The sequence below is a fragment of the Anolis sagrei genome, chromosome 4, assembly GCF_037176765.1.
Source record: "Anolis sagrei isolate rAnoSag1 chromosome 4, rAnoSag1.mat, whole genome shotgun sequence".
Classification (NCBI taxonomy): Eukaryota; Metazoa; Chordata; class Lepidosauria; order Squamata; family Dactyloidae; genus Anolis; species Anolis sagrei.
In genome coordinates, this window is record NC_090024.1 from 27,957,439 (window position 1) to 27,979,979 (window position 22,541).

Consider the following 22,541-nt stretch of genomic DNA (forward strand, 5'->3'; position numbering starts at 1 on the left):
GCTGCTGTTGTTATTATTTGAACACAAATGAGCTGTAGTGTACACTGGTTTGGGTAGAATGCCAGTGATTCTTATGGCATGATAGTAATACTTTTAAAGACAAATGTAGAACATAATTTCCGTTATCTGTGTTAACCATAACATAAAACAGAGATGCTATGAAGCAGAACTGATTGTCAGTAAATTGGCTCCCTTCAGAATAAATCAGAATCTCTTCTATTGGGGAGACATTGGAATTCTCATTGAGAACTGGGCTTCTTGTCCAGTAACTGGTGTTTCTTATTTCCTATGTTAGCCACAGATTTCTCTGTAAAGCCATTCAGCAAGAAGGCCACTGAATATCCCCAAAAGATATTGAATACACAACAAGGCTGTCTGTGGTACAAGGAAGACAACAAATTTAGTGTCCCCAAAGGTAAAACCCAATAGAAAGTGTATAAGGCAACACTTGTACGTACAAGCATGAAAGAGAACAAACTAAATTTTGCTGAAAGGCTTCATGGTATTTTGGATTACTACGAAAATCAGTTAATACTTCAGAGAGGTATCCCTGTTAGTAGATTCCTACCAATGTACACTTTGAAAAAAACTGTATGTTGTAGTTGTTAATTCAGTTCACTCTTTCTCATAACAGCTCAGAGTGGCTAATATTATTGTGTGCCTTCAAGTTATTTCTGATATATAGCAAACTTATCACAAGGTTTTCTTTGCATGATTTATTCATACATAAGAGGTTCCTCTGAGGCTAAGAGAGAGTGACTTTGGTTGTTGTAGGTTTTTCGGGCTATATGGCCATGTTCTAGAAGCATTTTCTCCGGATGCTTTGCCTGCATCTATGGCAGGCATTCTCAGAGGTTGTGAGACCTCACAACCACTTGGAATCTCCTGCAGGAGACATAAAGCAGGGTATAAATATAACAACAAAAACAACAAAAACAAATATTTCTACAAGTTCCTGGAAGATGGGTGTCCAGGGAGTAAACCAAATCTCTGAGAAAAGTGGGTTCCATAAATGAAGTGATCTCACCAGTGCTATAGCCAGAAAAAAATGGGGGGGGGGAGGTGGGGGGGTTGAAAAAAATATTGAATCATGAAGAGTAGTTCCAAAACAGAAAATAATTTAAATAGTATGTTTCATTTTATATTTTATATAAAGTTAATTAAGTCAATGTAATGTTTGCTTCATGAGTAAACCAGATTTTTTTTAACCTGAAATATTGGGGAGGGGGTTGGACCTCTACCCCCCCCCCCCCCCCGCCGCCGCTACAGCCTTGGATCCCACCTATAAGTCACCACATGCAGAGTTTCTCATGAGGTTAAACAACCACACAACTGATACTTTAGTACTTAAAAACAGTCTGTGAAAAGAAACACTCTGTGCAATTTTGATTCTTCAATTTCTCCACTTCAAATTTTTTCCTTCAGCATTTATCTGTTTCTTTCTGGTGTCTCCATTGATACAACAGTCTGCACTGAAGTATGTATTCTTTTTAAAGTTTTTGTATCATTTTAATGTTTTAGTCAGATTAATGAATTTCTTTATCTGTGGGCAAATACAATGCTTGCAGCATATAGATCTTGTGGCCTATATTAAGTAGTAGACTAGGGTTGCTATCTTATGTCAGGACTATATATATAGTGTAAAATTTCCACATTAAAGATGTGTTGATTTTGCTACACACTCCTTCTGTTGATTGGCATCACTGTCTAACTGAATTCACAACCAAATTTACATAATGGAAATATACGAGGGTATGGTTGCAGCATGTGGTGAGATGAAGATCTAAAGCAATCCTCCAGGTGCTTTAGACTTCAACTCTCACAATTCCCAATAGCTGCTAAGATGGCTGGGGTTTCTGGAAGTTGAAGTCCAAAACACCTGGAGGACCACTGCTCTAAAGCATGATTTCTTTCAAGTGCAAGAACATTAATATGCCCATTTTATCTATTCTCTGAGCAAAGACAACTCTATTCACCATGTTGTATTTGTTATATTGTTCCCCTTCCAGTGTAGTCCTTTTTGATGTTTTTGTAAACATTCTCACCCACAACCTTGCTGAATCAGCATATGAAGCAGATGTTGCTCAGTTGGAACAAAAAGTTCTAGCTAAAGAGCATGGTCTCACCATACGAGTGAAAGGTTTCAACCATAAGTTACCTGTGAGTATCCTATATTTCTTAATAAACATAAACAATGACCATCCCAATAATTAGGCATGTCATAATGGGATTTTTATTTCTTACTGGTCTAACACATGTGACTTATTATATCCAATATTTGACTTTTGCTACTGAGTGTATGGGGATGGTCTAGGATGGGAAGTGGGGGTGACTAGTCAATGCATTGTTGTGGACATATCATTTTCTGTTGCAGTTTAGATTTAATATTCTTTTTGAAATTTAAATTCCAATTAAAGGAGTCTATTCCTGGTATTTTGGTGAATCCAAAGTATTCCTGAAGTGTTTTATGTGATTTTCCTAGCTGAAAAGCTGGTGATTCTGTCAAAGGCTTGGTCTCACTATGGAATAATGAGATGAAAAAGGCTATGACATATACACATTCCAGGCATTCTTTCAGGTTCACTTAATCTAGGGACCTCATCACACTAGAGCATGGATCCATTTTAGATCCAGTTTCAGCCTCGTGCAGAATTCTGAAGCTTGTAATCTAGGGAGAGGCCTTTAAACTGTTCAACCAGGCAGGTCCTGGGCCTCGCTAAACTACAAACCCCAGAATTCTGCAGGAGACAGAAACTGGATTTAAAGTGCATCCAAGCTCTGGTGTGATGTGGCTGTAAGAGTGATTTTACAGCAGTGGCTCCCAACTTTTTTTGACCAGGAACCACTTGACCAGGGACCCCTTTGACCATGGGCTACTTGACCAGGGACCACTTTGAGCAGGGACCATTCTCCAACATTGGTTACGAAACAGTGTTTGGTTAATTTTAGATTTGCTTTGGTGTGCTGATTCAGAAAATTGTATTGGATAGACCACATCATCTCTAGTCTCTGGTACAGAACGTATGCCACAGCCAGTGACAGGGAAGAAGTGGAAGGTGGTGCAAAAGGAACAGAAATAAAATAAAATAAATAAAGATGTAGGAGACTCACGGACCCGATTTTCCTCCTTGCGGCCCACTGGTGGTCTGTGGCCCACAGGTTAATAACTACTGTTTTACAGGATAGCTGTTGCTGTGGAACTGGTAGCACAAGTTACATGAGTGTGACCAAAAACAATAACATTTGGCTGTGCCTACTATTTAGTACAATAGTTGTACCAGATAGCAAGCAATTTCTTGGGGGTGGAATCAGAAACATTACGAATGGAACTCTGATGTGATTAATTCCCTAAGGATTTTCAGAAGGAAGTGCTATGTCCACTCAGATCTTGACATCATAGTTGTGGCAGGATGTTTGGAAGTACATGATGCATAATGCAAAGTGCTACATTATATATTAGACAAAATTGCATGCTGATGTGTATGTTAGTCTTTTTTTGGCCAAAATGGTCTCATTGCCAACATTTCTCATTTTTTCCTCAGCTGCTTTTTCAACTTGTCATTGATCACTTGGCTGACCTCAGTATCACACCTTCAGCTTTCCAGATGATAATTGAGCATGTTAAAAAAACATATTTTAACTATCTCATCAAAACAGATACACTGTCAAAGTGAGTATCTTTGGAAAGATTTGTGAACATTCCAACAATGTTAGAGCTCAGTGGAATAAATTGACTTTGCTAGAGAAACTTGCATTCAGAAAAAATCCTAACATCACCTTGGTAGGAGGCTGATTTCATGGAGGGAAGAATCAAAGTGATTGTCCATAATTTGGAGACTGCTCAGAGTAATGCAGCATGATTGCTTATATCACAATTTTTACGGTATCATGGTATACAAAATCTATTTCCATTGGTTTAGATCTACATATATAGTTTTGTAAAATCATCCTTATTTTTTTTAAAAAAACTGTAAATCTTAGCAAATGCAGTAACTTGGAGCACCAGTGTGGAGTTCATATATAAATGCATAAGAATTGAACGTTCATCATTTCAGTACTCAGTACAGTGGAGTCTCGCTTATCCAATGTTCTGTATTATCCAACTTAGTCTGCCTCCTGCCCAGATCCATTGCTGTTTCAATAGATTGCGATGTTTTGGTGTTCAATTTGTAAATACAGTAATTACTACATAACAGTACCATGTATTGAACTGCTTTTTTTCTTAATTTGTTGTAAAACATGATGTTTTGGTACTTAATTTGTAAAATTATAACATAATTTGATGTTTAATAGGTTTTTCCTTAATCCCTTCTTATTATTCAACATTTTCTCTTATCCAACATAAATGTTGGATAAGCAAGACTCTACTGTACTTGCCAACTTGAAGCTGAATGTGTGACCAACCCTGAAAAGTAATGTATTCAATTGATGGAAATAGTCAGGGTGATCATTCACACTCTATGCTTGATATTGACACTATCAGTAGGCTGTACAAAGGAACAGGGAACAAGTATTGACTTACCAGGTCAATCAGATGACTAGATACAGAAATAGCTTTCAGATTTGAACTCACATGGTTTTCTACAACTACTCTAAGGTTGCAGTGTATTGCCTACAGGGACCAGAATACCTGTCAGTTTGGAATTGAAACACTGATATTAGGAATGTTAAAATTAAAATATCAGCTCTGCTTGCCAAATATCAAATTGCAATTCCAAGTTATCCTAGCCATTAATGCCCAAAGCTGATGTATAATGAGAGCTACAGTCCAACATTACCTGCATAATTTCCATCCTGGTCCAAAGAAACTTCCAGTAAGTAAGCTTTACAGGGTATTTTAACCTTAATAATATAAAAGCTCTGAAGCCACAAAACAATTATGTACATGGGAAGCAGTTGTGGCCTTCTGATTATTTCCATAGAACAAAATTTGGTCCTACAAGAGTAGGGCCTGAATTTTTCCATCCTTACCTTAGGGCATTTTATGACCTCATCAGATGGGCTACTTGGCTTGTCCTAAGTCATTTGTTCTCCCCTTACAGTTGGGATCCATCCAGAAAAGGGAGTGCAAGCAGCCTTCCCGTGTGGCCTTATCAGCAATGGGGGGGGGGGGGTGAGCCAGGCAGTGATGCTTCCCCCCATGGGATGGGGAAAAGGCAAGTCACACAGTCTGGGGTATGGAGCAACAGCTTCTCCACGTCTGCTGGTGGAAGCTCTCAATGTGTGGCGAATCCATGGGCCTTTGTGATGAGGTTGTGACTGCATAGCGTAACTAACAATGTGTTCTTGGTCTCATTTGTATTGGTTGCTTTAAATCTATAAAGATATAGTCATAAGAGTTCATTTCCTTCTAATTCATCATGTGATTCACCTATATATCAGTAACACATGAATGAATTTTATTTATATAACCTGTTTTTTTCCCCTCTAATGTAAAGCTAGCAAAACAAAAAGTGAAGCTGCTAACATAAATCTGGTCTCAATTTAAGGTGCTCCTCATAATGGCATTTCAAATGCTAAATGTTGAATGCTTGATGTTTGAAGAAGTGCCTCAAATATCCTTGCATATGCCTGGTCATGGTCTGATGTCCACTCTAGAGGCTCTCCTCTTTGTACCATTGGTCAGAACAACAGACAATCACAAGAAATGAAAGAAGGCCTTCTTTCCTATGGCCCCATTTTAACAATATCTTTCCTTGGAGGTCCCAGTGGTAACTTACATTGCAGTCACTCTGACACCAAGTAAAAACTAAAGTTTTTGGAGCTTAACTAGTTTATGCACATCTATACAAGAGGCATAGCTTTGATTTTTTTTAACTCGTTAAAATGTTGGCAAAATCATTTTATTATTTACACTGCTGGTTTTATTGCTCATTTCCTGGAGATCTTTACATAGAGTGTGGGATATACATATTTTAATTAATGCATAAAATAATAGATGTCTATTTTTATTTGTTTATGAATGTGTATGTCATAATGCCTTGTTTCCCTGGGTTTGCAGAGATCTGCGACTCACAATACTGGAGCATGGCAGATGGTCCTTAACAGAGAAATATCAGACTATTACTAATGGCATTTCCTTAGAATCGTTTCTGGAATTTGTGAAAGCTTTCAAGTCACAGCTGTGGATAGAAGGACTTGTCCAAGGAAATTTTACAGCTCAAGTGAGTAGAAAGCTGAGTTGCTCAAACATGAAGTCCATCTTCACTGAAGGCACAAATGTAGCTACAGTTCATCTCTGTTAATTCTTTTAGCACAAAAAAATCCACTCCTTGGTGACACTTGCATTGTGTATGTACTTGAAAGTGATACAATTCACCTAATAGAAAATATCTTGTACCTTGTATTTTCTAGGAATCAAAGGAATTTATGAACTATATTGCTCAGTGAGTACCATGGTTTGATTTTCAGTCTTAAGAAAAAAAAGTCCTTGTGCCTTCCCCTTTACCCAATTCTTTTTTTAAAAAAGCACCCACACTTTTTATTTGTCTCTTACTACATTAAAACTGCAATTGGCATTCTAGATTTTGTTAACATATATTTCTCTTGCAAGTGCTTAGCTGGGATAAAACATAAAAGCAGTTATTGCAAGTTATACCAAACCATGATTTGGTATAATTTAATATTACTGGGGACCTCATCACACTGAGGTCCTGAAGCCAAGCAACAGTGGGGGGATTCACCAAGCACCATGGCAAATCTGTGGGGCAGTGAGGAAAACCATTGCTCCTCTCCTTACATTGCCCATCACATGGGGGAAAGCGTCGCTGTCTGGTTTTCCCCCATTGTATCTAATGAGAACACAGGAATCTTCTGGGCAGCATCCTGGAAGTAGCCTTGCATCGTATGGTGTGTTCTGTCAGGTTCAGTTGAGAAAACCTCCTGGAAGCATCCAAGGATGCTTCCCAAAGATAATGTGATGACATCCTAAATCAAGGAAGTTTAGCAACTCCCTTCTCCTTTCTGCATTATGTGTAAATCCCAATGATGCAGATTGCATACTCACTCAATGGGTATAGTCACATGACCAAATCTAATATCTCAGGAATTATCTAAAATTTATTCATATAATGGCATTTGTAAGAATGTGAATATATATACAAAATCTTTTTTCAATTTAAATAAATAGCCGCTGTTTTGCTTCCTCCTTCTCTATTCTTCCAATTCTTATTTCAGAAAACTACGTTTTCTTCCGCTAATACATCCATGTCCTATCCAGTTCCGGGTAATAGAACTGCCAAATACTCACGTTCTGTGTAAAGTAAAATCCCTTCACAAAGGAGACCCAAACTCTGATGTCACTGTCTATTACCAGGTAATATAGATAGGATCGAGTTCTCTTGGGATTTGCAGTCACTTTTCCCACTAATTGAAATTTCTCCTTATTGTGTTATGATCTTAAATCTCAGTAATTCCTGAAATAAGTTGATATACTGCACAACTTTAAAACATTGTGAACTAAAGCCAGTTGTTAGACATCCAGAGAAATTGGATTTATATAAATGTTGGCAGGTGATTCAGTAATCAAAGAAAGGGGTTTTTTTAAATGAGACTAGGGCTGGATCTACACTGTCCTATATCCCAGGATCTGATCCCAGATTGTCTTCTTATTCCAGATTATCTGGCAGTGTAGATGCATATAATCTAGTTCAAAGCAGATAAGGGCAGTGTAGATCCAGCCTAGCAAACTGTATAAGTCCCATGTCTGAACATTCAAGTTTGTGCTTGAATAAATTATAGTGCATTTTGCCAAAAAAAACAAACAAACAAAAAAAACAAAATCCACAGAGAAAGCCTTGAAAAGGACATTTTCAAGCAGTGTTACTGAAAACCTAGCCTTCTTCAGATGGTTACTAGGAATTTCTCTCTAAAAAGAATATAACACCAGAGGCGTTAGATGTCAATTAAGCTGTTTTATCACTATCAGTAATTCCTCCTCATATTGAACCAGAAGGATACAAGCAAAAGCACAGGTTATCAAGCAAAGAAAAACCCATGTCAGAGTACTCTGTGCTATGGAAGAATCTAAATATAATACATAATAAATCACTTTCTGGTGTCTTTTTAACATCCATGCCTTCATTCTATGGAATTCTAGAATTTATAGTTTGGTGAGCCACTTAATGCATTAAAGTTTTCTAGAATTCTATATATTCCACTTTAACTGCTAAGGTTCATTGCTGTGGAAACATGGCTGAATTTTTAAAAAGCATTTAGCCTCCTCTGTCAAAGAGGGCTGGTTTGCCTCACCCAACTCCCATGATTCCATAGCATTGAGTCATGGCAGATAAAGTGGTGTTAAACTGCATTAATTCTACAATGTAGGTACACCTTAGTCCTTAGCAAAGAAAATAGTCAATGTAGCAAGGGACACCCTAAAAGGAGAAAGTTGGGAAACCACTGTGGAATATGCATGATGTAGTGGTTTGAACACTGGAGTCTAGCAAATAGAGCATGAACCTTTGGGTGTCCTTGGGCAAATCACATATTCTCAGAGGAAGACAAAGTCTTTCTGAAAACATCTTGCCAAGAGAAACCCATGACGGGGTCACCTAAGTCAGCAGAACTTCAAGGCACACAATGACACCAACTAGGAATCACTTACATTTTCTTCTTTCTTTAAATTAATCACAAACTTTGGTACTTGAATTAAGGTCTTATATTTATAGAGAAACATGTTACTGATTCTATTCTGTTTTGTTTTTTAGACTGGTGCTAAGAATTTAAGAGACTATGCACTCACCGAATTACTCGTGGTACATTTTGAGGATTTCTAACATTAGGGATGGGTGCTTCAATTTGTTTCTCCCTTCTTCCTTCATTGTCCCTTTTGTTCTTTTTTAATGTCTTTTGGGGGTGATTTTAAAGTCCTTCATGGACTGAAAAAAAGAAAAGAAAAAAAATCCAGAAGTCATGAGAAGTCAGTTTTGACTGAAAAAATATGAACCTGGAGAAGATGTTAAACATGCTAAACAGAGAAAGTGTTAACACAACAGATGTTAAGATTTGAACTTATTTAAATATTAAATTCTTTCTCCTAGAGACTTCAGACCTTAGAAAGGAAATTCAACTTTATTTTCAAGCTAATAAAAGGATTGTCTAGTGGCATCCTTAGTGAGGAGAAGGCCTTCAAAGACAGATATAAGACCATGGCCAACTATACCCATCCTTCATATATTCTGAAGTCTGAAGGAAATGAGACTTTGGTGATAATGATGAGACTTTTCAGATAAATAACAAACTAAACAAATTTGTTAATTGTTATTGTCATCACTCGCAAAGTAAAAAAAGTGCTTAGTATCTGAGCTGTAAATTGTAAATTGTAGATCTTTTAGTGAAAGTAAGTTCCATGAAAATCCACATTTCATCATAAATTAAGTAGGAATTTAGTAAGTTGGGACTGAAGTCCAGTTGATTTCAATGTCTCAACTCTAAATATTTAAAAAATCAGGATCCAGTCCATTGCCTTTTGAGTATGCATTGTTTGAGTGTGTAATGTTCACCTAGAAATCATACTGATTTCAGATGCACATGGAAGAGCCATGCTTTGACTTCCTGAGAACCAAGAATACCTTGGGGTGAGTTGGCAATCTTCAGAAAGTCTTTTCGGTAAATGCTTCATTATATACATGAAGCCTTTGGTATGTTGTTCATTTAATAATTTCTATACTAGGATCCTTGCTTTCCTCACCAAAATGAATCTGGAGAGGATAAAAAACCCTTCTAAATTGAAGAAAAGATTAAACTGTACAATACAGATGGATTCAACTAAGAGGGAATGCCATTTATCCCACAATTGTGGTGGGCTAATTGTGGTCTTGTGGTTACATATGGCCTTTAGACTAATTTCAAAAATCCTCTATAAACAAGCATTTCAGACCTCAAACAAAATCAAGCTGCCCCTGCCCCAGGTAAGAAGGAGGAAAGGAAGAGAAAGAAAGAGAGATGGTAGAATTAGAAAGAGATGTGGAAGAAAATGATAGGAAAGATAATTTTTTTTGGTTCCGGCCACACCAACAACCAGAATTAACTCTAATTCAGTAGTGCCCTTGACAGAAAAATATCCCCACCATCACCTAGCTTTAATGTGCAAATGAATTGTATGTGAAGAGCATGCATTCATAATGGGATGTGGATAGGAGAACAGGTATTAAAAGGAATTTCAAACATTTCTTCCATCACTGATGGAACTAGACCGCATGGGAACTCTCAAATACACATTTAAAATAATGCATATGGGGTCTTTTGCACAGAAAATGACATTTATGTGGAGAAAATAACATCTCCAGGCTGAAACAAGTTAACTGTGCAGAAAAGAAAAGAAATTCTGCACAGAATATGCTATTCTCTAAGCAACAAAAACCCTAACATACATTTTTGGCCAGAATAGTTCAATAACAGTTTTTGGAAATTGCAGTCCAGCTTTAGCCTAGAAATGTTATTTTCTTCACATAAAATGCCTTTTTCTGTGCAAAAGGCTCCATATGTATTATTTGAATAATATGAATAATTCTCATTGGGATTCTCCTAATCAGACATTTTTGACATTTTTTTCAAATATTATTGAAATTAAGCATTGTCCCTGCATACAAGCTTGAAATCCTCCAGTTCCTAGTACAAGGAAAGCCATTACAAGATAATTCACACAGTTCAAAAACCCTAACATTGGAAATAACTAGAAGGGATTAGCCAGCAATGATATAGAGTTTGGAATAAAGCAGAGCTTGCCAAAGTTGATGATGTTTGAAATATAGTCCCTGAATTCTATGAGTTGTGCTTCAAAAAAAATAATAACTTCGCCAATCACTGCAATAGAGGTGCCAACCAGATTCCAATCCATATAGATGAAGCCATAGTTGAAATACCCTGAGAGATATGGGGAGATAGGGTGGGATCATAAAATAGAATCGTAGAGCAGGGAGAGACCTTGTGGGTCATCCACTCCAATCCCCTGCGAAGAAATAGGAAAATCGCATTCAAAGCACATAAATAAGGTGTTGTTGTTGTTGTTGCCTTCTTCCTCTTTGGCAAATGGAGCAGTAGCAATGCATTTAAAATAAAGTAGGAATTCTAATGCCTGCAGTCCAACAATCCACAAAGTATTCCTTCCACACATTTTAAGTGTACATATGGGAGAGCAGATTTTGATGGAAAGCTGCTATATATTGGTTAGCACTTGTTAATGGTTGAAATGAAATGACTCTTGTGTGTGGAATGTTATTCTTCTCTTTTGGTTTTAGCTACCAGGTCTATCCTTCCACAAGAAATACATCTGGGATCCTGGGTTTCTCTGTTACCGTAACAACACAAGCAACCAAATATAAGTAAGTATTCTGTTAATTATTTTCAAAAGAGCAATTGCATTTAATACAATTGTTTCCATCGTAGGACTTTCTGAACTCTTCGAGTCTTTATAGTTCAGGCCCTTGTGTTTCTTGGGAAATTAATACGTGACAGGTTTAGAACGTATAATGTAATGAAGAATCATATTTCCCATAATTCTCCATTATTAATATTTTTGTTGCTGTTTCAAAGTGAGTGAGAAACTTATATTCCTCGGTGTGTAAACATCCCTATGTGCATTGTGTGGCATATAAGAGACTTGTGTGTGACATGATCCAGACAAAGATATTATGATCATCCTGGGTTTCTAATCCATTCAGATACCAGTTCAACCAGTGTTTTTCAGAATCAAACAAAAGAGTTGTCCACATATGGAAGAAAAGCATGCCCACTTTGAATCCTATGTGTCAAGCATACACAGTATATGGACATTTCCATTGTGTAACTGTTTCTTTAATAAAACTCACCAATTGCTCTAGATTTTTCTATAAAATCCAGTGTTTGTGACATGTGGAACATCTTGAATTGGGCTGGATTCTTGGGGAAGAGGAACAGGGACAGAGTGGCAATAGACAATTGACATTCTTGTGTTAAGTGTTAACTACTGAAAATTGTGAAAGAAACTGTTGGTGCCTCCTTGGGGCTACTACTGCTCTATTCCTGACAATAGACCTCCCTGGAGCCCCAATTATGAAGTTTCCCATTCTAGTATCAGAACAAAGCACCAAACTATATGGAATCAGCAAGAGGGGAAGTGCTTTGATCTTTAATGTCTTTACATAGCCTTGTTACAGCCTGAGTTCACAAAGAACCAAGTGCTGTTCATGTAACAAAAAGCTTGGATAATTCACATTTTTGCTTGTTTGCCAGCTCCTGTCAATATTCCATAACCTTCTAAAACCTCTGCTTTAATTTTTACCTATTTAGCACAGTCAGCTCCAAAATCCAAAACACCTGTCTTTTATATATATTGTCAGAATGATTCTTTGCCTTTATGCCTTAATTGGGTATTTGTCATAATTGGTCAATTATAACTGAACCAATGTGAATAGTGTGGGTTTATAATTAAACATCTTGCTCACAAAAACTGTTGGGAATATAAAGAACCTGAACATCTTTATAGTCATTCGGGGTCTTTAAGGTAATTTTTCAAGCAACAAATCGATTCTTTATTGTTGATTTGAGAAACTCTTATCTTAATTAGCCAGCTCTAAAATGTTATTTTAATTGCATATCATGCATTCCAGATAAATATTACTGTTTATCATACATGTAGAGTCCATAAAGCCTGTCAAATCCTGATTTCCAGGCCTAGCAACATCTTTGCTTCTTTGCTGGGATGGGATGCCTGAGAATGTGTATTTGCAAACTTTTATATGAAATCACGAGAGCCACTGTGGTGCACTGGTTTGAGACCAGTACACTTCAGAAAGTTCATATTCTTTCATCCTCAGAGAAAGGAAATGGAAAACCTCCTCTGAACAAATCTTGTCAAGAAAGTACAATGTTAGGGTTGCGATAAGTCAGAAAAGACTTGAAGGCATACAAGCACAAGGTTCACCTTAAGGTCACCGTAAGTCTAAACTGACTTGAATGCACCAAACAACAAAGAATTGATCTCAGCAGTGTGCTAGGTTTCACACATCTCTCTGTATTTGTGATGCAATTCTCAGCAGTTTCACTATAAATACACATTTTGAAATGTAAGGAGCTTTCAAAGATTGTTTCAAGTGGATTTTTAAAATGTGTAACTAATGTGGACATTGAAGAGAATATGAATTAATGTAGAACTGGAGTAGGCTACCAGGTAAAGCCATGCAAATAAATAAAAGTTGAATAAAATTTTAAACATATTGATTTGCTTCAGGTTTCTATTACTTTTGCATTTCTAAATTCTAATTCTTCTTAACATAATATACATTTTCTTTCAAAACACTATTCTGAATCTATATGTGCTATGCTTGAACTGCTGGGAATTTGTACAATAAAATATGTGGAATGGTTTATTTATTTATTTATTTACAGTATTTATATTCTACTCTTCTCATCCCAAAGGGGACTCAGGGCGGACCACAGAACACACATAGGGCAAACATTCAGTGCCATTATACAAAGACAAGACATACAACTATACATAGATAGAAGTATAGATAGGCTTTTCCCCATCTTTGGCATCTTAGAGGCTGTGCTCAGTTCCTGCCATGGGGGTGGGGAGGGGGGGTGCTGTCACCCCATCTTCCCTGCCGAAGGGCTTTTGTTCATAAACTTCCTCTCTTGGTCGAATTGCTGGCATTTTCTGGCATTTCCTTATGGGTGCCTAAATACCTCCCACTTTTTTCAAAGTGGTACCTATTTATCTAATCACAATTGCTGTTTTTGATCTGCTAGGTTGGAAGGAGCTGGGTTGAAGGCCAGGAGCTTATCCTGACCCGGGCTTCACACTGCCAATCTTCTATTAGCAAGATTTACAACAACTGACCTGCTGTACTAAAGCCCGGACCATTTCCAACAGATTAATTTAAAAGTTTCAGTCACATTGTTTCATACAGCAATTCGAAAATACTGGTTTTTTTTTTTTCATACTGGACATCATCCCTAATCAAAAACACTTGGATTCACCTATTTTTACCCCCAAGGAGTTAGATTTGCCATCCCTAAAAAAAAGAAAGAAAGTTTTTCCCAACTTCCTTAAGAGAAATTAAAACATGCCATAGGTTCCTGAAGTTTCCATCTGTCCTCCCCTTGGAATGATAAATTTATTCAAATGAATGGTGTCTTTTGATTGAACTGGGTTTTCGGTTGAACTTTCAAGAAGCTATTCAAGATCACAACCAAAATACATGGAAGCCAACAGCCACAAACAACAGATGTTCACATCCTCATGGCAATGACTCTGATCCAAATCAAAATTCTGCCATTTGTATACATTTGTGTATCACATCTTGTAGAGAAGTCTTGTACATTAGGACATTTCCCTTTCCATGAGATGTTTTATGAGTGAAAAATGAGTTCTTCAGAAAGTGAAGAAAGCATTTGAAGAATTTTGACAGACATAATTTTTTTTAAAAATAGATCATTAAAACTGAACAGGGTATTTCAGCACATCTTCAGAATGAATGCAAAGGGTTATAGTTTACGGGCCCTTCCAGCCAGACCCTATATCCCAGGATCCGACACCAGGTTTTCTGCTTTAAACTGGATTATATGAGTCTGCACTGTCAGATAATCTGGGTTAAACAGAAAACCTGGGATCAGATCCTGGGATATAGGGTCCTACAGCATACTTTGGTAAAAGTCACAAGCAGTAGCATTTCAGACAAGTTACCACCAGCAACAAGAACCAGAGGCTACAGAGATAATATGAATTCAAGCTCCACTTAAATCAAACAATAGATTGGATTCAGAATTAGATATACCTAGACTAGACCCATTGAACTCAGTGGGACAAGATACTCCTAAATCCAGAGTTTGGAATTAATTAATTTACATTTATTTATTATCCATAATTTATTGTCATTTTTAATGCTGAGCTTTAGGGATGATGTTGTTTCAAATGGCATTAACATATTGAATAGCAATTCATATTTCACTTTATTTTAACTGTTTTATTTTGGGAGACCATTTTAGTGATTTTAATTGATTGCATTATTTTTAAAATACTTCATCACTTGTGAGTAACTAATAACTCACATAAATTAATTTTATAGTGTGCACTAAAACAATTGTTGGTAACAAACATTATTCAAAGCAACATCAACATCAGCTTGCCGACCTTCTTCTTAACATTCCAATTTCTGAACATGATTTCCTTAAAGCCCATTGATTTTGTTGGAACAATTCTAAGCTATCCAAGGGCCCATCCACACACCCAGAATATCAAGGCAGATAATCCACAATATCTGCTTTGAACTGGATTCTCTGAGTCCACACTGCCATATAATCCAGTGTAGGTCCCTTCCTCATAGCTGTATAAAATCCACATTGAACTGGATTCCAGTTCAAAGCTGATATTGTGGATTATCTTCCTTGATATTCAGGGTTATATGGCTGTGTGGAAGGGCCATAAGGCCCCCGTTAACACTGCCATATAGGCTCCTTCTATGTAGCCATATAAAATCCAGTTTATCTGCTTTGAAATGGATTATATGGCAGTGTAGAAGGGGCTTTAGAAAGGGCTTTTTCAAACAAGGTATGAAGTCTATTCGGCTCTTTATAGAGCTGGACTGGCATGTTTTTTGGAATGATTTTGCCTCAATACGAAGGTGAGTAAGGGTCCTTCTATACTGCCATATAATCCAGATTATCAAAGAAATTAATCAACATTGTCTGCTTTGAACTGGGTTATATAAATCTAAACTGCCATAACGTACAGTTCAAAGCAGAAAACTGGATTTTATATGGCTACATAGAAGGGACCTATGTGACTCCCTGAAAAGATGACTAAGGTTTCATGATGTGAGATCTTCAGAGTTAAGCACTAAATGGGTCTGTGGATGTCTCTCTCTCTTTCTCTTTTTCATGGCAGCAGGTAAGCAAAGAGTCCATTTGACCACAATCACCCAACACCATGCTCCAAGGGCTTCTGAAACCCCTTCTACACTGCCAAATAATTCAAATTATCAAAGCTGATAATCCACATTATCTGCTTTGAACTGAATTATATGAATCTTCATTGCTGTATAATCCATTTCAAAGCAGATAACCTGGATTTTATATGGCAGTGTAAAGGGGGCCTTATAGAAAGGCATATGTGGCTACCAGGTCCAGAGGGCACTGCTTTCCACTGGGGTTTTTTGAAGTGAAAGCCAGGGGATGCATCCTGGAAAGCAGATTTACATTGTCTCATGGTGATGTATGGTGACCCTATCATGGGGTTTTCTTGGCAGGATTTGTACAGGTAGGTTGCCTTTTCTTCCATTGAAGTAGGGAGAGTTTCATTTGCCCAAGATCACTAGTACATTTCCATGGCTGAATGTGGATTCAAATCCTGTTTTTTGGTGTACCAGTTGATCACTTAAAACATGACACCGTATTTTCCTTCTATCTGAATAAATACTAAACAATTTGTTTATGCTTTTGATTCTTTTAGCACTGAATTGGTCGATAGAAAAATAGAAGAATTTATGGTACTCTTTGAGGAAAAACTCCGAAACTTATCTGAAGAAGAATTCCTTGCTCAGGCAAGAACAATGACTTGTTTACATGGGTCACTAAATTAAGATGAAGCTGATGGAGGTCATTATCATTAACCATTCAGAATCAGCTGTTTCCCACCTAATGGTGTGTTCCTGTGACTCAAGCTTTATTGCTTAGTAATAATGGACACTGCCTAATTTCAGAACAATCCCTTTTTCAAATAACTCAATATCATCTGCTTTGACTGGCAGGTACTATCTGTATGCAATAAGTGATTATGTCTCTTCTGATTAGAGAATCCATTCTTCTCTGTGTGATTGCAATTCTGATGTTGTGATTAGTTAGATCTCTTTAGTAGGGCAATTTCTTGTGAGAGCAGCTGGACCTCCACTCCAGCTATATTGCTAGCCAAGCACCAGAGATTCAAATCCATGCCAACTGGTCTTTTTTTCCATGTCATGAGGAATTTGAGAAACTGCAAGTGGCTTCTGCTGTGAGAGAATTGGTCATCTGCCAGGACATTGCCCATGGGATGCCCAGATGTTTTCCCATCCTGTGGGAGACTTCTCTCATGCCCCTGCATGAGAAGCTGGAGCCGAGAGATGGGAGCTCACCCTGCTTCCCAGACTCTCAACCATTGACCTTTCGGTCAGTGGTCCTGCCAGCACAAGGGTTTAACCCATTGCACCACCGAGAGCTCCTTCCCAGTTGTTGAAGTAGTAGGATATCTGTTCTTGCAATCCTTAGGTGCTCTGGTGCTTGTGCAACTAGAGTCCTTTTACACTATAAAATTGCAGGGCTATGAATCCATTTTAGCTTCCATATTGCATTTTGTATAATAATGGGGTTTGTAGATATATATTAAAAATCAAGAATTTCCATACCTTGGCTCAAACATTAATTAGACTAGAGATTGCAGTCAAGTAATCAGAACAATAAGAATTGGAGAGGTAGCAGTTGTGTAACTGCTATATGCAAAGAGGCAACCCAACTCTTATTACTGGTTGTGAAGCCACTTGCTTAACATAAAACTATGTTGGGTCACTTGGTCACATCACTATTAAGATCTCAGGATTCTACTTTTTTTAAAAAAAAGAAAAGAAAAGACATAAAATAGATTCTGCAGAATGTAGGTTAGGTAGCAACACATTAATTTTATTTTCAAGATATATGCTTTATTAGGCAACTTGAACATATTTTCTTTTTAACCCATGAGTTTCTTATGAGAGCAATAGAGAAACAATGTGCATTACAGACTTCAGCTCTAATAAAGCTTAAACAAACGGATGACTCCCATCTTGGTGAAGAAGTGGACAGAAACTGGAACGAAGTGGTTACTCGACAGTATTTGTTTGACAGACTGGCCCGAGAGGTAAAAATGCTACACATTCTATTCACGTGATAATTTGTATTGCATCTGATTCACACTAAATGCAGATATGTCTTAAAGTTAATCTTTAATCATTACTTGACTTTGGTGCTCATCCAAAAACCATGTAAAATGGAAAGTGGTGGCTCGAGGCCATTTTGTATATTGCCATCATGAGACTGAGCTGACTTAAGATTTCAGTGTTCTGCTGTAAGTTATTTTCTACATGATGAAGACATAATAAACATGTTAAACTTTCTGAATCAAGTTTTTTTTTCATAAAAATGAATACTCAGCAATCTATGATGAAAATGAAGCATTTGCTTTCCCTATGAGTGGAAATCATGGGTGAGGCAACTGTAACTGAAGTCTTCAGCATCTCACATTGTGGTTGCTAAAGAAAATTCCTTAAATGGGTCAGATTTTATTATACATCAGAGTTGTAGGAATACCTCAAGTATGTCTATTCTTTTCCTCAGATCAGGGATATTGTTCTGATGCTGGATGCTGCATTTGTCCCTCTATTCACCATTTTTTGTTAAATTTCAAAAATTGTCATTTGTCAAAGAAGTGTCAAATAACTGGGTCTGTAACTGGGCTCATCAGTAGGGTTAGACAACATGGCAGGTGCACAGGCCTACAGAAATTGTTAACATGGGAGGATCACAAATCTGGGGAATTTAATTCCCATTTAATTCCCATTAGGGAAACAACAATTACTTGTACTGGTGTAGACAAAATGTCTGTGCATTGGACTGAACACAATAGATGTTGATCTTTGCCAACACCTCTATATAAAGTCTATACATGCCAACAGAATTCACAGCATCTTGTCAGCTCACACTGCTAGCCTTAGATCTCTGTGAGGGTAGAATACCACACCCCCCCCCCCAGTAGTAACCCATACAGGGGGGGGGGCAATAGTAGTGACACCTTTTAGCATTCTTTTACCCACAGAATATATGGATTGTATTTTGATTTTAACTGTTGGTTATTCAAAACTTTTTAAAATTGGCATTTTTTGTTGTTCTTGTGCACTAGAGAACAAGAATAGTATGTGAAAGATCAATAGATTTATACCACAATGTTCATATTGTTGGCATTTCTTTGTAAGCTGCCCAGAGTCCCTTTTGGGAGGTGCTGGTGGGATATTAATAAAGTTGTTGTTATTATTATATTTATTATATTTATTATATTTCTTTTTTTCTCTCCTGTTGCTTATAGATTGTAGCACTGAAAAGCTTTACCAGAGCACATTTGCTGAACTGGTTCTTAATGCACAGGGGCAAGCACAAACGGGTCTTAAGCACTCATGTGAGTAAATACAAAATTAACATTCCCTCTCTCATAGGTATGTTAGGGATGGAGGAGGGGGAGAAATTATTTGCATCCACATTTTTATATTTGCATTATCTGAGAGATCAGCTCAACCACAAAATAGAGTTAAGGGCACCAACTTGGAATAAGCAAGCCACATGATTATTAATTACAGTTAAGAAACATTGGGTTGGCATGACCTGCATTTACCAGAATGAGCGAAGTATCAGCCAGTAGAAACTTCACCCTGCCAGCCTAGTTGCTAGAGGAAACATGGAATCACAGAACCAGGATCCTAAATAGGTGAAAGCTACACTGTGGTTTATTGTTACTTAAGATTTGGTTGGCATGGTTTTGGTATGATAATGTTGTGGTACATTTGGAATTTTAAAATCTTTGTATTAGAAAAACGGTTTCCTTTCCTTTACTTCATCTGAAGAAACTTTGAAAAGGGAAATTATAAAAATGGAGATGGTTGGTCTATGTTGAGCTTTTGTATTTTGAAAGAGATACCAGAAAATTTATTTTAAAAAGAGATTACTTTTAATGAAGGCAAAAATCTTAAATGTTTTCTTTAGATGTTTTTAAATATAAATTTAATCTCAGCAAGAAATATAACCATACAGCTTAAACAATATGTGTTTTATTCAGAGTTATTGCTTCTTTTATATAAGACAGCAGTAAGAATATTGTTTGCTCAAATTTGGAAACGGAATTGAGTACTTAAAATGGATGAAAGAATTATTAAGCTGAATTAAATCAAGTTGCCAAATTAACATGAGTTCTAACAGATAAGCCAATTAAATTTTTTTGAAAGATTAGAAACTATTTCTGGATTATTATTTTTTTGAGTAATAAGAAATCTAACAATGTAAAATATGTGGCTATGGTTGTTAGCAGTTATTATTATGTAGTATCTGTAATCAAAGAACACAATTTTCCCCTTTTTATTTTTCTGCTGGAAACAGTAAGAACTGGAGGGTCTGAGCACACCTATATATAAGTTTATGGCTTTTTTCTCTTTCCCATTTCCTTTTTATTGATTATTTTTGATTATATATTATATCTAAATTGACTCCTTTTTCTATGTTTGTGTCTATGTTGATTCCATTTGTATATCATTAAAATAATCACCTATTTGCTATGGACCATTTATGATGCTGAGAAATGTTTTCACTCCATTCTCAAATATCAGCTGTTGATAGGAACTTAGACAGAAAAGTCATAACTAAAATGATGGTGGGTGTCTCAAGGAAATCACAGTTTGTTTAAATCTTTAGAATCTAGATATTGGCTGACTTCTTGAATAATGGATTGCCCTTTTGGATTTTCAGGTGGTTGGATATGGTAAACAGGAAGGAGATGTAGAAACTCCACATGCCTCCACTGCTAAAGACTCTTTATTTGGCAAAACACCTGAACTAACATTTTTACCCTCTTCTCCTCGACTGAATCTCCCTGCGATTAGAGATATACGAGCTTTCACCTCAACTCTTAACATTCTTCCTTACCACAGGATAGTGAAATAAAGTTTTGGCAGTTTTACCCCATATTTACATATCATGTTTGCCTGATATTGTTCTCAGAGTGTCTTTTCATTTGCTTCCCACCGTGGCAGTCTGGTAGCTGTATGCAGATAACCGGGGGGGGGGGGGGGGGTGAGCAGAATAGCATTAGGAGGGAAATCTATCAAGAGAATCCTCTGAGACTATCAGTGTTCACTGTATTTCCTTTCTGTTCTGTGTCAAGGGGCTGAAATTTAGGTACCACATCTTTTACAATAAGACAATGGTAACAGATACAGAAATGTATTTCTGGGTAGCAATTCCCAGTTGTGTAGTGCTCTCAACAGGCACATTTGCTTAACACCAATTCATCTTGACTTTGCTATTTAGTTGGCAATAGGTGGCACAGACAGATGTGCGGTCTCCTGATCTTTTACCTATGAAATGCTTCTTGTTTCCATCTTACTGGTGAGCAATTGCATTTTTAAAAGAACAATGCATGTTTCTGCAAATAATTGCATATCACTATTAGCACACCTCTGTCTATCAAAATTTAAATGCCAGCCACGGGATGGGTTTTGACTGAACCAGCAGGTGAATTGTAGCTACACCATCATACTTACCTCTCCCTTTTTACTCATATCTTTAAAACATTAGAAAAATGTGCCTAATTCCTCTATGCCTATAAGGCAATAGACATTTCCCTAATTTTTGGCAACATATTATACCCAATATAATACTACTACTTAAGGGCTGATAAGAATATTGGATATTTCCATTCTCAGTTAAACTCAATTATTTCTCACACAGCTTAATAATGATGTCATCTAGCTCTCTTAGGTGCAAATAAATCCTATTGGCCTGGCTCCAAAAAGCAACTTGAGGCATACCCAAGGGTACTTGGTAGGGACTTGGTTTTCTCTCTCTCTCTCTCTTTGAACAGAAGGCATCTAATTGCAGATCTCAAACAGATATTTGAAGTTGGATTAAAAGAAGATTTGCCATTTAGGGTAGGGGAACTGGTGTTAACAAAGAACTGCTTCAATGTATCCTGTTAATTAAACATACATTCAACATAATTTTGGATGCCTGGAATGGCTTATTGGCTTATTGAAGTACAGCTACTGTTACTTTAGCACAGTAAGAAGAGGAACAATTGTTTTGAACATGAAAACCCGGAAAATGTTTGCTTTGTCCAGCAAATACTATACATATTTCTGTGACATCTCGCCTCAGGGAAATATGATGGAATACAAATAAAGATGTATTATTATTATTTAAATATTCTTAAAGGCTCTCATTTTGTATCATTTCCAGCTGATTTGCAAAGATCACAACTAGAGATAGAATTTTTTTTTCTTTTAAAAGACTCATTGCAGAGATTGAGACATTGACAGTCATTTCCACCCAGAACTGTGTTTGCATTCCCTTGGAAACTTTGCTTGCCCTTTTTATTAGGATGCCTAAACTCTAATTCTAAATACTCAACTGAAATATTAAGCAATTGTAAACCTAAGCATTGAAAATTTGAAATTACATTCCATGAGGAGGGGAAGAATTTTTACTTTGAGAGCAATGCCTTCATGTACCTGTGGCATATAAATGATGTAGCTACTCCAGATTAACATGATGGCAGTGACTATATACTAGGGATCCCATCACATTGACCTTGAGAAGCATGAGGGATCATCTGTCTAGTGAACCGAATCATACCTTTCGATCCCCAATCGTCCCGTTTCCAGTTCTGTCTTCCCATCACATGTGTTTCCTTATTCAGTTTTTTTTCCCATTGTTGCTCGTATTTACTATGGATCTCATCCTATTTGCAGGGGAAAGAAGGGGAATTTTAAACCCCTTTGCCATGGTAAGTT

The 22,541-nt window shown here is 36.9% G+C and overlaps 1 protein-coding gene across 2 annotated transcripts in view; it reads left to right on the forward strand.

Annotated features, from left to right (window-relative positions):
- LOC132772847 (nardilysin-like) overlaps positions 1-20,694 on the forward strand; it is a 44,043-nt gene extending 23,349 nt beyond the window's left edge. For both annotated transcript variants that reach the window (XM_060771699.2, XM_067467032.1), the window contains 14 exons: positions 296-415; positions 1,426-1,477; positions 2,010-2,160; positions 3,543-3,670; positions 6,002-6,164; positions 6,355-6,386; positions 7,177-7,315; positions 8,709-8,756; positions 9,526-9,578; positions 11,241-11,324; positions 16,433-16,523; positions 17,735-17,851; positions 19,073-19,162; positions 20,500-20,694. In XM_060771699.2, the coding sequence (XP_060627682.2) occupies positions 296-415; positions 1,426-1,477; positions 2,010-2,160; positions 3,543-3,670; positions 6,002-6,164; positions 6,355-6,386; positions 7,177-7,315; positions 8,709-8,756; positions 9,526-9,578; positions 11,241-11,324; positions 16,433-16,523; positions 17,735-17,851; positions 19,073-19,162; positions 20,500-20,694 (1,463 nt within the window). The remainder of the gene's footprint in view (positions 1-295; positions 416-1,425; positions 1,478-2,009; positions 2,161-3,542; positions 3,671-6,001; positions 6,165-6,354; positions 6,387-7,176; positions 7,316-8,708; positions 8,757-9,525; positions 9,579-11,240; positions 11,325-16,432; positions 16,524-17,734; positions 17,852-19,072; positions 19,163-20,499) is intronic.
- The last annotated feature ends 1,847 nt before the right edge of the window (positions 20,695-22,541 follow it).